This window comes from Staurois parvus, unplaced genomic scaffold (genome assembly GCF_062004578.1).
Source record: "Staurois parvus isolate SC_StPar_1 unplaced genomic scaffold, SC_StPar_1.0 ptg000224l, whole genome shotgun sequence".
Taxonomy (NCBI): Eukaryota; Metazoa; Chordata; class Amphibia; order Anura; family Ranidae; genus Staurois; species Staurois parvus.
In genome coordinates, this window is record NW_028318020.1 from 887,279 (window position 1) to 900,767 (window position 13,489).

The 13,489-nt window shown below is 49.2% G+C and overlaps 2 protein-coding genes and 1 long non-coding RNA gene across 3 annotated transcripts in view; 1 reads left to right on the forward strand and 2 right to left on the reverse strand.

Annotated features, from left to right (window-relative positions):
- LOC149460606 (uncharacterized) overlaps positions 1-13,489 on the forward strand; it is a 345,151-nt gene that overhangs the window by 12,541 nt on the left and 319,121 nt on the right. The gene's annotated exons all lie outside the window — the stretch shown is intronic.
- Positions 7,257-7,593, reverse strand: LOC149460608 (uncharacterized). The gene is made up of 2 exons (XR_016313039.1): positions 7,526-7,593; positions 7,257-7,419 (listed from the first exon to the last, which is right to left on the reverse strand). It is a non-coding gene; the product is annotated as an uncharacterized LOC149460608 (long non-coding RNA).
- The window catches only part of LOC149460609 (NACHT, LRR and PYD domains-containing protein 3-like), a 41,173-nt gene continuing 35,642 nt past the window's right edge, over positions 7,959-13,489 (reverse strand). The window contains exons 7-8 of the mRNA XM_089679438.1: positions 11,154-11,330; positions 7,959-8,139 (exon numbers count right to left, since the gene is read on the reverse strand). Coding sequence (XP_089535564.1) covers positions 7,959-8,139; positions 11,154-11,330 — 358 coding nt within the window. The remainder of the gene's footprint in view (positions 8,140-11,153; positions 11,331-13,489) is intronic.

A 13,489-nucleotide genomic window follows, 5' to 3' on the forward strand; every position in this document is an offset into this window, starting at 1 on the left:
CAAAGGGGGAAATCTACTCACAGTTAGCTGTACTGGATCTCTCTCCTCACAGACGATGGCAGTGAACAGGATCCACTGGTGTGGCGGAGATCAGGGACACTGTATGAACAGGGACACTGTAAGGTGATCAGGGACACTGATTGGGCCACTGTATGGTGATCAGGGACACTGCTGGACCACTTGTGTGGTGATCAGGGACACTGCTGGGCCACTGTGGTGATCAGGGACACTGCTGGGCAACTTGTGTGGCAATCAGGGACACTGCTGGGCCACTGCGGTGATCAGGGACACTGCTGGGCCACTGCGGTGATCAGGGACACTGCTGGGCCACTGCGGTGATCAGGGACACTGCTGGGCCACTTATGTGGTGATCAGGAACACTGCAGCAATCAGGGACACTGTGGCAATCAGGGACACTGCTGGACCACTTGTGCGGCGATCATGGACATTGCTGGGCCACTGTGATGATCAGGACACTGCTGGGCCACTTGTGTGGCAATCATGGACATTGCTGGGCCACTGTGATGATAAGGACACTGCTGGGCCACTTGTGTGGTGATCATGGACATTGCTGGGCCACTGTGATGATCAGGACACTGCTGGGCCACTTGTGTGGCGATCAGAAACACTGCTGGACTACTCCGGTGATCAGGGACACTGCGGTGATCAGGGGCACTGCTGGACCACTTGTCCGGTGATCAGGGACACTGCTGGGCCACTTGTGTGGTGATCAGGAACACTGCTGGGCCAATGCGGTGATCAGGGACACTGCTGGGCCACTTGTGTAATGATCAGGAACACTGCTGGGCCAATGCGGTGATCAGGAACACTGCTGGGCCACTTGTGTGGTGGTCAGGGCCACTGCTGGGCCACTGCAGCAATCAGGGCCACTGCGGTGATCAGGGACACTGCTGGACCACTTGTGCGGCAATCAGGGACACTGCAGTGATCAGGGACACTGCTGGGCCACTGCGGCGATCAGGGACACTGCTGGGCAACTGCGGCAATCAGGGACACTGCGGTGATCAGGGACACTGCTGGACCACTTGTGTGGCAATCAGGGGCACTGTGGTGATCAGGGACACTGCTGGACCACTTGTGCGGCAATGAGGGACACTGCGGCGATCAGGGACACTGCTGGACCACTTGTGCGGCAATCAGGGACACTGCGGTGATCAGGGACACTGCTGGGCCACTGCAGCAATCAGGGACACTGCTGGGACACTTGTGTGGCAATCAGGGACACTGCTTGGCCACTGCGGCGATCAGGGACACTGCTGGGCCACTTGTGTGGCGATCAGGGACACTGCTTTGCAACTGCGGCAATCAGGGGCAATGTGGTGATCAGGGACACTGCTGGACCACTTGTGCGGCAATCAGGGACACTGCTGGGCCACTTGTGTGGCGATCAGGGACACTGCTGGGCCACTGCGGCAATCAGGGACACTGCTGGGCCACTGCGGTGATCAGGGACACTGCTGGGCCACTTGTGTGGCAATTAGGAACACTGCGGCAATCAGGGACACTGTGGCAATCAGGGACACTGCTGGACCACTTGTGCGGTGATCATGGACATTGCTGGGCCACTGTGATGATAAGGACACTGCTGGGCCACTTGTGTGGTGATCATGGACATTGCTGGGCCACTGTGATGATCAGGACACTGCTGGGCCACTTGTGTGGCGATCAGAAACACTGCTGGGAACTGCGGTGATCAGGGACACTGCAGTGATGAGGGGCATTGCTGGACCACTTGTCCGGTGATCAGGGACACTGCTGGCCACTTGTGTGGTGATTAGGGAAACTGCTGGGCCACTGCGGCAAACAGGGACACTGCAGCAATCAGGGACACTGTGGCGATCAGGGACACTGCTGGACCACTTGTGCGGCGATCATGGACACTGCTGGGACACTGCGGCGATCAGGGACACTGCTGGGCCACTTGTGTGGTGATCAGAAACACTGCTGGACTACTGCAGTGATCAGGGACACTGCGGTGATCAGGGGCACTGCTGGACCACTTGTCCGGCGATCAGGGACACTGCTGGGACACTTGTGTGGTGATCAGGAACATTGCTGGGCCAATGCGGTGATCAGGGACACTGCTGGGCCACTTGTGTGGTGGTCAGGGCCACTGCTGGGCCACTGCAGCAATCAGGGCCACTGTGGCAATCAGGGACACTGCTGGGCCACTTGTGCGGCAATCAGGGACACTGCTGGGCCACTGCGGCGATCAGGGACACTGCTGGGCAACTGCGGCAATCAGGGACACTGCGGTGATCAGGGACACTGCTGGACCACTTGTGTGGCAATCAGGGGCACTGTGGTGATCAGGGACACTGCTGGACCACTTGTGCGGCAATCAGGGACACCACTTGTGCGGCAATCAGGGACACTGCGGTGATCAGGGACACTGCTGGGACACTTGTGTGGCAATCAGGGACACTGCTTGGCCACTGCGGTGATCAGGGACACTGCTGGGCCACTTGTGTGGCGATCAGGGACACTGCTTTGCAACTGCGGCAATCAGGGGCAATGTGGTGATCAGGAACACTGCTGGACCACTTGTGCGGCAATCAGGGACACTGCTGGGCCACTTGTGTGGTGATCAGGGACACTGCTGGGCCACTGTGGCAATCAGGGACACTGCGGCGATCAGGGACACTGCTGGACCACTTGTGTGGCAATCAGGGACACTGCAGTGATCAGGGACACTGCTGGACCACTTGTGTGGCAATCAGACACACTGCGGCGATCAGGGACACTGCTGGACCACTTGTGCAGCAATCAGGGACACTGCGGCGATCAGGGCCACTGCTGGGCCACTGCGGCAATCAGGGACACTGCTGGGACACTTGTGTGGCAATCAGGGACACTGCTTGGCCACTGCGGCGATCAGGGACACTGCTGGGCCACTTGTGTGGTGATCAGGGACACTGCTTGGCCACTGCGGTGTTCAGGGACACTGCTGGGCCACTTGTGTGGTGATCAGGGACACTGCGACGATCAGGGACACTGCGACGATCAGGAACACTGCGACAATCAGGGACACTGTGGCGATCAGGAACACTGCTGGGCCACTATGTGGCGATCAGGGACACTGACAATCAGGGAAACTGCTGGGCCACTTTTTGGGCGATCAGGGCCACTTTTGGGCAATCAAGGCCACTTGTGGGCAATCAGGGACACGTGGGGCAATCAGGGACACTTGTGGGCAATCAGGGATACTTGTGGGTGATCAGGGCCACTTGTGGGGGCTATCAGGGCTACTTGTGGGCAATCAGGGACACTTGTGGGGGTGATCAGGTGTCACTGAGGTGGAGGGCAGTTAGCTACTACCTCTTCTTTCCTCTTCTCCTCTCACAGACAACTCCGTGTGAGGAGGAGGCGGAAGCCGCACCATGCGGCTTTTGTTTACACTTAAGACTGTGTCCTTATTGGACACAGCTGATCACATGGTATAGGACCGATTTCATTGGTCCTATACCATGTCACGTGATCCACCGTGTCCGTCGGACTCGGCGATCATCGGGTTCGCGGGTGCGCACTCTAGGAGCCGCGCACGAGCCTCAGATACAAGGTGCCGTTTAGAAACAGCAATCCGCTCCTGGAGGTGTCCCATCCTGCCGTTCATAAACAGCGGCCGGACGGGAAGTGGTTAAGGAAAAGAATAAGAAGCATGAAGGCTATTTGCTGGCACTAGTACTAGATTATAATAAAGAATGTATAATAATACAGAGACATTGGACAAGTTTAAAAGCAGATAAATATTTGTGCAATACTGCAGACACATGACTACAGCACCAGAGATAGGTCATCCAGATCCCCCCCCCTTTTGGCTATACTTAAAGAAAAACATAACACCAATTTTGGAGTAAATGGCCAACATGGCCTTTTATTAACAAATATTTTAACACACCAACCATTCCTTATAACAGAAACATACAGAGTTGTTGTTGGTCTTCGAAGGCCCCCCACAAAAATGATCTGAAATGCACCTGCGGACAACCATATTACACAAAGGCCTCCAGCCGCAACCAACCAGCTCGGAGACAACCATACCGTCCGCAGTGCAGCACCACCACCTTCCAGTTAAACCTCGGTTAACTGGGAATGTCCCCGGGCACACCATACCACCGATGGGTCCCACACCATTGTTGTTTACCTTCCAAGATAAGAACCGCCTCCAAAGACCAACAACCGCCCAAGACTGAAATAACCCCCCTTTCCCCCCCCCCCCGAGGAACACAATACTCTCTAAAATAGGGAGGGCGGGAGGGAAGCTCACTCACCAACGTCCAGCTCCGACTGATGCCCCCCCCCCACCGGGACACCCCACCCTAAGGTGCGGCAGAGCCCACCCACGCTCTCCCTCTACCAACCAACACCCCCAGCTATACTTTTTCACACCCTCTGGCACAAAATTAACCCTTTCTATTCTCCTTCCCACTCTAGGCCTAGTCATGCCTGCCCTGCGCTAATTTTCTTTTTTCCTTTCCACTACAGGCATTTCTATATGAATAATAAAAAAATATGGTTAGCTAGCATCACAATAGAAATCATTCATATATATATGGAGAGAATAGAATAATAAGACATTTGTGAGCCTTTATGGCTTCTAAATAATATTTGTGAGCTGTGGACATGTCATGTGGATATGGCATTGTATTTCATGAGAATGCTTTCAGGTTACAATAATATGGCAGCAGCAACCAGGTTCATACAAATGGAAAGTTACCATGACAAATATAAACACAAGGGGGAATATAAAAGTGTTGATCCATCCCCCATAGAGTCACATGGTATAGTGACGTAATACATAGGGAGGAGCCGATGATGTCACGGCCACTCTGACCGAAAAAACCAGAACACTGTATTGTGAAACACTGAGGGAGTCTGAATGCTGAAGGGGCAATTCATGTGCTTTTCTGTGTGTACCAGTTTAGTGCACGTTATAATGCGAGTGTATTTTTTGTAGAATTGTTTTTAATAAAGGCCGGTATTTAGATGGAAAGCACTATGATGGCTCATTTTCTTGAGCTACTATGAGGTAATTGGAGGACATCTATCTGTGGGAAATACCTGGATGGAGGTGGATTGAGAAATCTGTGCTCCATGGAGGGCATCTGGTCAGGAAGGAGCATTAGATCTAAAAGTATAAAGCATATTGTCTGGACTAATAAAAAGAATAATCCAACACAGCAAAACACTTTTCTCCTGCGTTGGGAATGGACTCGGTAGAACCAGTAAGAATGTTCTGAAACATGCAATGCTTGCTGCCCTCAACAGACCGGGGTGGTCCAACTTCACTGAATGCAAACAGAAAAACAAAAAGGGCGCACTAACCTAGTACATTATCGTTTAAAATATTTATGGGAAAAACAAGGTAAGAGGAGTGCAGACTCTTGAAGTGTTGGCTCTGAGCAAGAGGTTGTGGCCTCAAAGCGCGTTAGCCAGTTGGTCATCCAGAGTTCCATCGTATGGACTCAGATGCTGCTTGGATATAATATCTTGTCCGGTGTGATATGCCTGTGTTTTTATGTTCATTGTGAGTATAATACTTACCTTGTTTTTCCAATAAATATTTTAAACAATAATGCACTAGGTCAGGGCGCCCTTTTTGTTTTTCTATTTGCATTTAATAAAAAGAATAAACTGAGCATGTGGTTAAGAAAAGTACATTGGAATACATGCTGGATTTGCACATTTATGATAATTTGATACATTTAATTATCTTTATGATATGCAGTTTGAAGGTAGAAGGCTGAATATCGAGTGACACTGAATTTGTAACTTTAATATTATTATGTATATGGGAAGACAGTTAACCGTGGCCAGCAGTACATTTATTGTTTTTTCTTTGATCTTGCAGGACATTTGTAGGTTATATTACTGTATCTTCAACACATATTTAATACTGCTGTTATCTCCAGTACTGTTCTATGTGTGTGATTTGTATTTCTTAGATCTGTGTCTGGCGATACAGAGACTAGTGGTTGGAGCGCCTTCAGATCCAAGTCCGGTATGTCCTCATCTGTACACAGAGGGGAATTGGGATGAAGGATGGAGATCACCCCCCTCTGTCCTCATCCATCCACAGAGGAGAATTTGGATGAAGGATGGAGATCTCCCCCCACTGTCCTCATCCGTTAACAGGGGAGAATTGGGATGAAGGATGGAGATCACTCCCCCCCACTGTCCTCATCCATCCACAGAGGAGAATTTGGATGAAGGATGGAGATCTCCCCCCACTGTCCTCATCCGTTAACAGGGGAGAATTGGGATGAAGGATGGAGATCACTCCCCCCCACTGTCCTCATCCATGCACAGAGGAGAATTGGGATGAAGAATGGAGACACCCCCACACTGATCTTATCTGTCCACAGAGAAGAATTGGTATGAAGGATGGAGATCACCCCTCAATGTCCTCATCCATACACAGAGGAGAATTGGGATGAAGAATGGAGATAACCACCACACTATTCTTATCTGTCCACAGAGAAGAATTGGGATGAAGGATGGAGATCGCCCCCCTCTGTCCTCATCCATCCACAGAGGAGAATTTGGATGAAGGATGGAGATCTCCCCCCACTGTCCTCATCCATTAACAGGGGAGAATTGGGATGAAGGATGGAGATCACTCCCCCCCACTGTCCTCATCCATGCACAGAGGAGAATTGGGATGAAGAATGGAGATAACCACCACACTATTCTTATCTATCCACAGAGAAGAATTGGGATGAAGGATAGAGATTGCCCCCCACTGTCCTCATCCATCCACAGAAGAAAATTAGGGTGAAGGCTCAAGATCGCCCCTCACTGTCCTCATCCTTTAACAGAGGAGAATTGGGATGAAGAATGGAGATTGCCTCACACTGTCCTCATCCCTCCACACAGGAGAATTGGAATGAAGGATGGATATTGCCCCTCCCCCACTGTCCTCATCCGTCCACAGAGGAGAATTGGGATGAAGGATGGAGATCGGCCCCACTGTCCTCATCCATCCACAGAGAAGAATTGGGATGAAAGATGGAAATCGTCCCCCACTGTCCTCATCCATCCACAGAGGAGAATTGGGATGAAGACTGGAGATTGCCTCCCGCTGTCCTCATCTGTCCACAAAGGAGAATTGGGATGAAGGATGGAGATCACCCTCCCCCTGTCCTCACCACACGGTAACTGTGTTTTTAGTGTCTTCTACTTCTGTAGGAGGAATCTTCATGTCATGAACAGGAATTTGAAGCTGGTCTCATCAGTGGTGGCAGTTTTGGTGTGAAGATCCAAAAATCACATTTTTATTTTGTAGTAATGAATACATGAAGGAGTAACAATACAATATAAAAATGGAGGAATTGGAGGAAGGACAAATCACTCATTCCAGAAGAACGTCCAGTAGAAATCAGTCAGTAGAATCATCATCTGAATGTGAAGGAAAGGAAAATGATGAATAATCAGTATCATGAACAGGTCAATCTGATATGATTCCATTCTGGACATTCTCTTCATATCAGGATCCGAGTATTACCTATATAGATCTAGTCGAGTTCCCAAAGACCATTTTCTAATCTTCTTCTGGATATAGACACATTCCAGTAACCTCTACCCCTGCATAGAAGAATAAATGGAGAGTGTTAGAGGAGGAAATGTTCCTGTGATGATGGAAAAGGGGGAGCTCACAGTGTGCTCTGTAAGAAATGATGGTTATTTTTATATATGTAGCCCCAGCCCATCAGGAGCGGCTGTTGAATTTGGGTTCCCCTATAGTCCTGCACTGCCAGTCCATTAGCATTCCCCACACACACATTCATCCATGGTCAGAAATCAGCACAAGTGACTACGTACGCTCTAGACCTCTCTCCCGCACAATTCTTGCTCCACCACTCCTCACTCCCTTTTAAGACGTACCGTAAATCGTTGGCCCTGTATATGGTAAACGCAGCAAAACAGTGTATCCCAGTTCATTGGCGCTCCACACATGTCCCTACTATTCGAGAATGGTTTACCAGGATCAACAAAATTGAGGAAATGGAGGAACTGATTTCTGTGGTGCAGCAACGCCCCAGAGATTCAGGAAAACATGGGAATGTCGGAGTCACTTCAAAACCACCACTACCTACCACACAACACTGCATGTCCAATCTAGACCCCCAGACTGAATGGTTATACATAATGATGTTTCCGAGAATGCCCAGTTCATTAAGGAGATTTTAGATTTACAATTAGATGGGTTGAAAACTTGTTGCATAACGGGTGTCGGAGTGTTTGACCCATATCTTGCCCTATTGATTGTCCATATGCATATTATCTGCTAAACTAAATGATGACTTTACCGGCTCGGCTCCTACATAAGAATATGATCCATTTAACTGCACTTATCTGTCCCTCCATTGCTTCTTCTCCTTCCCCCAAATTCATATTTGGAGGAGGGAAGGGGAGAAGGGAAAGGGGAGGAAAGAGAAGTAAAGGAATAATTTACTATTGTTTTTGGATAAAAAAAAAAAAGAAATCAGGCCTTGAGCATTGGTTTTGTTTTTTCATTAAGGGGATTGAACTTGGATGGGTAAGGGATGCATAAGATGCCCAAGGGAACTGAAATCTTGAAGACACTTCCTGAACTATTAAACTGGCTGTAAAGGCTCAAGGTTTTTTTTTACCATTATAAATTCTATGCATGAAGGTAAAAAACCCTTCTCTGTGCAGCAGCTCCCCCCCAGCCCCCCAATTCCCACCTAAGCCCCCTTTTGATCCAGTGATGTGCACTGGAGTCTCGGCTATCCTTGGATTCCCTCTTTTCATTGGCTGAGACAGCAATGGGAGCCAAAGAGAATAGAGGGGGCAGGGCCGAGCCATGACTCCATGTATGAATGGACACACGGAGCAGCAGGTGCCCCCATAACAAGCTGCTTGCTGTGGGAGCACCTGACAGGGGAAGGGGCCAGGAGAATTTGTGGGGGAATCCAGAAGATCTAGGCTGCTCTGTGAAAAACCACTACACACAGCAGGTAAGTGTCGACATGTTTGTTATTTTTAGAAAAGAAAAATGAAGCCTTTAGTTATGCTTTAACAGCTTCTCCTTTAAAGTACACAATCCTGGTTGGAGTGCTAGCCAACAACTCCAGTGGTGATGCCCAGATTCTAGATGAACTCCTCTTCCACCCCACAATCTAGTAATTCCTTTCCTGAGCAGGGGATCAGGCTCATGTCACTTTAAGTTGGGGTGCACAGTCACTAGAACAGGACTGAAATGGTTTCCCACCAGAGTGTTCCTTCCCCTATCCACCCAGGGGGTGTTGGTGTACCCACTCAGATCCTCTCCTGCATGATCAGTGGAATGGCTTCCAGGCCTATCATCTGGGTGGCTCCCTCCTTGCCACACAGGTGGTCCTCAGGGGATCAGTGAGTCTTGAGCTTTCCTCCTCTCCAGTACCAGGCTTGCAGGCAGGACCCTCCCACCAGGCCTCCTGGCAGCCTTCCTCCCCCAGCTACATCTTCCTCTCTCCATTCCTCCACCTGACTCCCCACACTCTTGACTAAGCAGTCTCTATCACTTCCAAGAGAGTCCCATCCCCTTGCTGAGCCTCCCACCAGGGATTGGCTGAAGTCCCTTTGAGAGTGCAGCCAGCTACTCTTCAGATACACCCACTGCCTCCAAGGCCCCCGATGAGAACCTCAGAACAGGGGAAATTCCAGAGAGGCTGGCCTGCAGAGTCCCTGAGCGCTGTCCCAAATGTGACGCATCTGGCTGTTACACCCAAGCTGCTAACCAGCTCCTGACTAACCATTTAGGGTGTAATTCCCTCTAGTGTATCTAGGAGGGTGTTACATACTAATGGGAAGTATTTTCTGTCTTCCTGGATATGTGTGTGATGTGTAATGTACAAATCTGCAGCCGTACAATGTATGTCAGAGGTCTCCTATGCTGGGAGGAGATCTGATGTAGATTGTATGTAGATGGTGGGATGTGTGATCTCTTCATACCTGACCCCAGTATGCAAATACACAAAACCATCCCCTCTGTCCTCACACTTTAGATGATTAAATGTCCCCCATTTATTGAGCCCTCCACCACTTTGTGAATCACCCACCTAATACTGAGGGGCCCTCACCATGGCAGGGGCCACACACTCGTGGCCATCCAACTATTGGGATAGCAGACTGTATGCCTGGTGTGCTGGGCTGTCATGTGTACAGGCTGAGGTCTGATCAGTTATAATGATACATTGCACAGACAGCTGAGGATGGGGGGGAGTGATTTTTCTTTAAAGGATAAGTTCACCTTTTGAGCAAAAATAATAAATGCACTTTTTTTGCATTTATTTTTTTGCAAAAATGTGCATTTATTTTTTTTGTCTACAAGAGCCTGGAAAGCATTGTGCCAGCGGTCAGCAGATCACTCGTGCCATGCAAGTTTTCTGCAGATCTGTTAGTATATCAACTCCCATACAGGATGTACGAGAAAGCAGATATACTGACAGGAAGATTCAATGAACTACCATGGCGCTCCACAGCTCTGTGGCGGTTCATTGAAAACTGCAAGCCGACAGCCGCTAAGACTTGCAATTCATTCATTCACAGAGCGCTGTGAAGGAATGATGTGGTTGTGTGGGCAGAGCCCCACATGGCCACGTGGTTCTCAAAAATGGACCAGTATAGGGAACTTCTCCCCGTATTTCTGTCAATGGGGGGGCAGTGGGAAGCGACTGCAGCATTAGGAACATGTTACATGCTCCACCCTAAAAGTGGGTGGAACATGTAACGTGTTCCCAAAGGTGAACTTATCCTTTAAAGGTAAAACCTTGTGGGAGTTTGTAGGACCTGGCTGATCTGATGTTCCTCATCCACTCATCTGTAACGATAAAACTTGGGATGAGGAATAAATTCTCAATCATCTGGGAAATCTGTGACTGGCACAGGAAATCTCAGTCATCTCATTATCTGTATAACTCCAGAGACCTCCAATGGGTTCTACAGACATTGTATAGAATGGTTGTCACCCCATCCTTCCATTTTCATTACAGTGCAGCCTGGGTGTCAGAAGACCTCCCAACAATGTCCCCCTTCCATCATCTCATCACCATCCAATGTGGTCTACATTTTACTATTTACATTCTAAGACTTAGTATGTGTGTTACTCCAAATATAACACTTCTTACCTTCTATATACAGTGAAGCCGGCATTTTTGAGGACCTCATAACAATGATCCATTTCTGAGTCTGACATCTTCTTATCATCATCCAATATTATCTCCAGTCTGGTCAGAGTTGGGTTTGTGGTGATAAGTGAGCGAAGATCATTACAGCACGATAATGTCACATTACAGGCAACAATACTGGTGAAAGAAACAGGAGAAGAGAGGTGAAATGTTCTTCCAGTGACTGGCAGAAGTAGTCACATTCCAATGAATAATCAGTGGGCAGGTCTTAGAGAATGAGATGTTGGGACATTCAGATGGATGATTTCATGGAATATTGGTTGGACCTCCCCTGTGAAATGGAGGTGAGTTGTCACCCACCTGAAAAGTCTGGATTTACACTCTTGCGGGTACATTGCAGTGTACGTGGTGATGTACACATTGGAGGGGTGAATGGCTCCATATAGATTCCCTTTCACACTAAGCTGTGGCACATAGATGGGAACCGGCTACATAGGAAATAATGGGATTTCTACTTGACATGTGTCTCCATACAGCCAAACCCATGAGTATTGCTGCATGAAAACAATGTGAATAGGAGCTTAAGGCTGATATCACATGTATAAAGGAGACTTGACTCATCAATACTGAACTCTTTAACCCCTTCACACTGGCTCCTCCTGGCCCTTTAAGGGATTTCTGACACTGGGAGGTGGGGCAGGGTTTTGGGTCATGTGATCGCTGTCATGGCAATCACATGATCGGAGATGTCCTGATCGCAAGGAAAGATTGGGACCTTTCCATGGGACTCCTACCCATGTGCTGGGAGCTCACAGGGCATGCACTCTCAGCATGTTTGTTTACAAATGGTATGCAAATATGCGGCTGCTCAGCGTCAAGGCCCAGCCGCATTTATGTGTACTGTCAGTGTGAAGAGGTTATAGTGGTTCTAACGTTTTCTTTGACATTAATGAATTCTAAGGTAAAAAACCTTCTGTGTCCCAGGATCCTCCCCGGCTCCCTGTGGGCGGGGTTACTCGCTCTGCAGGCAGGGGTACTGCTCCTCTTGTGTGCACACTCATCAATGCCCAGGACCAGGTGGGGCTGTGTTAATGTGAAAGTCAATGGTTAGGCAGAAGCCCGGCCTACAGATGAGTTGTACACCATGTGCAGCTGTGTAATATACATCCCATGTCACTACACACCTTCCTCATTGTATGTAGCATTAGGAGGGACACACTGAGCCCATGCTCTCTCCACCAGCCCAGCAATACCTCTGCCACCTCACTCCCAGTGACAGAATGGGGTCCCGATGTACACCTAGGACGTATCTCATGTGTTCACTTCTCTTTACTCCTTCAGCTCTCCCATACCATGTGGCCAGGTACATGAGATCTCCGTACCATGGGTTTGGTCCCAGATACTTCTGGGGAACTGACCACTAGGAGATAGGCAGAACACCAACCCCCTCACTACCAGTGACAGAATGGGGTTCCGCTGTGCACCTAGGACATATCTCATGTGTTCACTCCACTCCTTCAGCTCTCCCATAGCATGTGGCCAGGTACATGAGATCTCAGTACCATGGGTTTGGTCCCAGATACTTCTGAAGAACTGACCACTAGGAGATAGGCAGAACACCAACCCCCTCACTACCAGTGAAAGAATGGGGTTCCGCTGTGCACCTAGGACGTATCTCATGTGTTCACTTTACTTTACTCCTTCAGCTCTCCCATACCATGTGGCCAGGTACATGAGATCTCCGTACCATGGGTTTGGTCCCAGATACTTCTGGGGAACTGATCACTAGGAGATAGGCAGAACACCAACCCCATCACTCCCAGTGACAGAATGGGGTTCCGCTTTGCACCTAGGACATACAGTATGTCATATGTTCACTTCACTCCTTCAGCTCTCCCATACCATGTGGCCAGGTACATGAAATCTCCGTACCATGGGTTTGGTCCCAGATACCTCTAGGGAACTGACCACTAGGAGATAGGCAGAACACCAACCCCCTCACTACCAGTGACAGAATGGGGTTCCGCTGTACACCTAGGACATACAGTATGTCATGTTTTCACTTCACTCCTTCAGCTCTCCCATACCATGTGGCCAGGTACATGAGATCTCTATACCATGGGTTTGGTCCCAGATACTTCTGGGGAACTGACCACTAGGAGATAGGCAGAACACCAACCCCCTCACTCCCAGTGACAGAATGGGGTCCCCCTGTACACCTAGGACGTATCTCATGTGTTCACTTCACTTTACTCCTTCAGCTCTCCCATACCATGTGGCCAGGTACCTGAGATCTCCGTACAATGGGTTTGGTCCCAGATACTTCTGGGGAACTG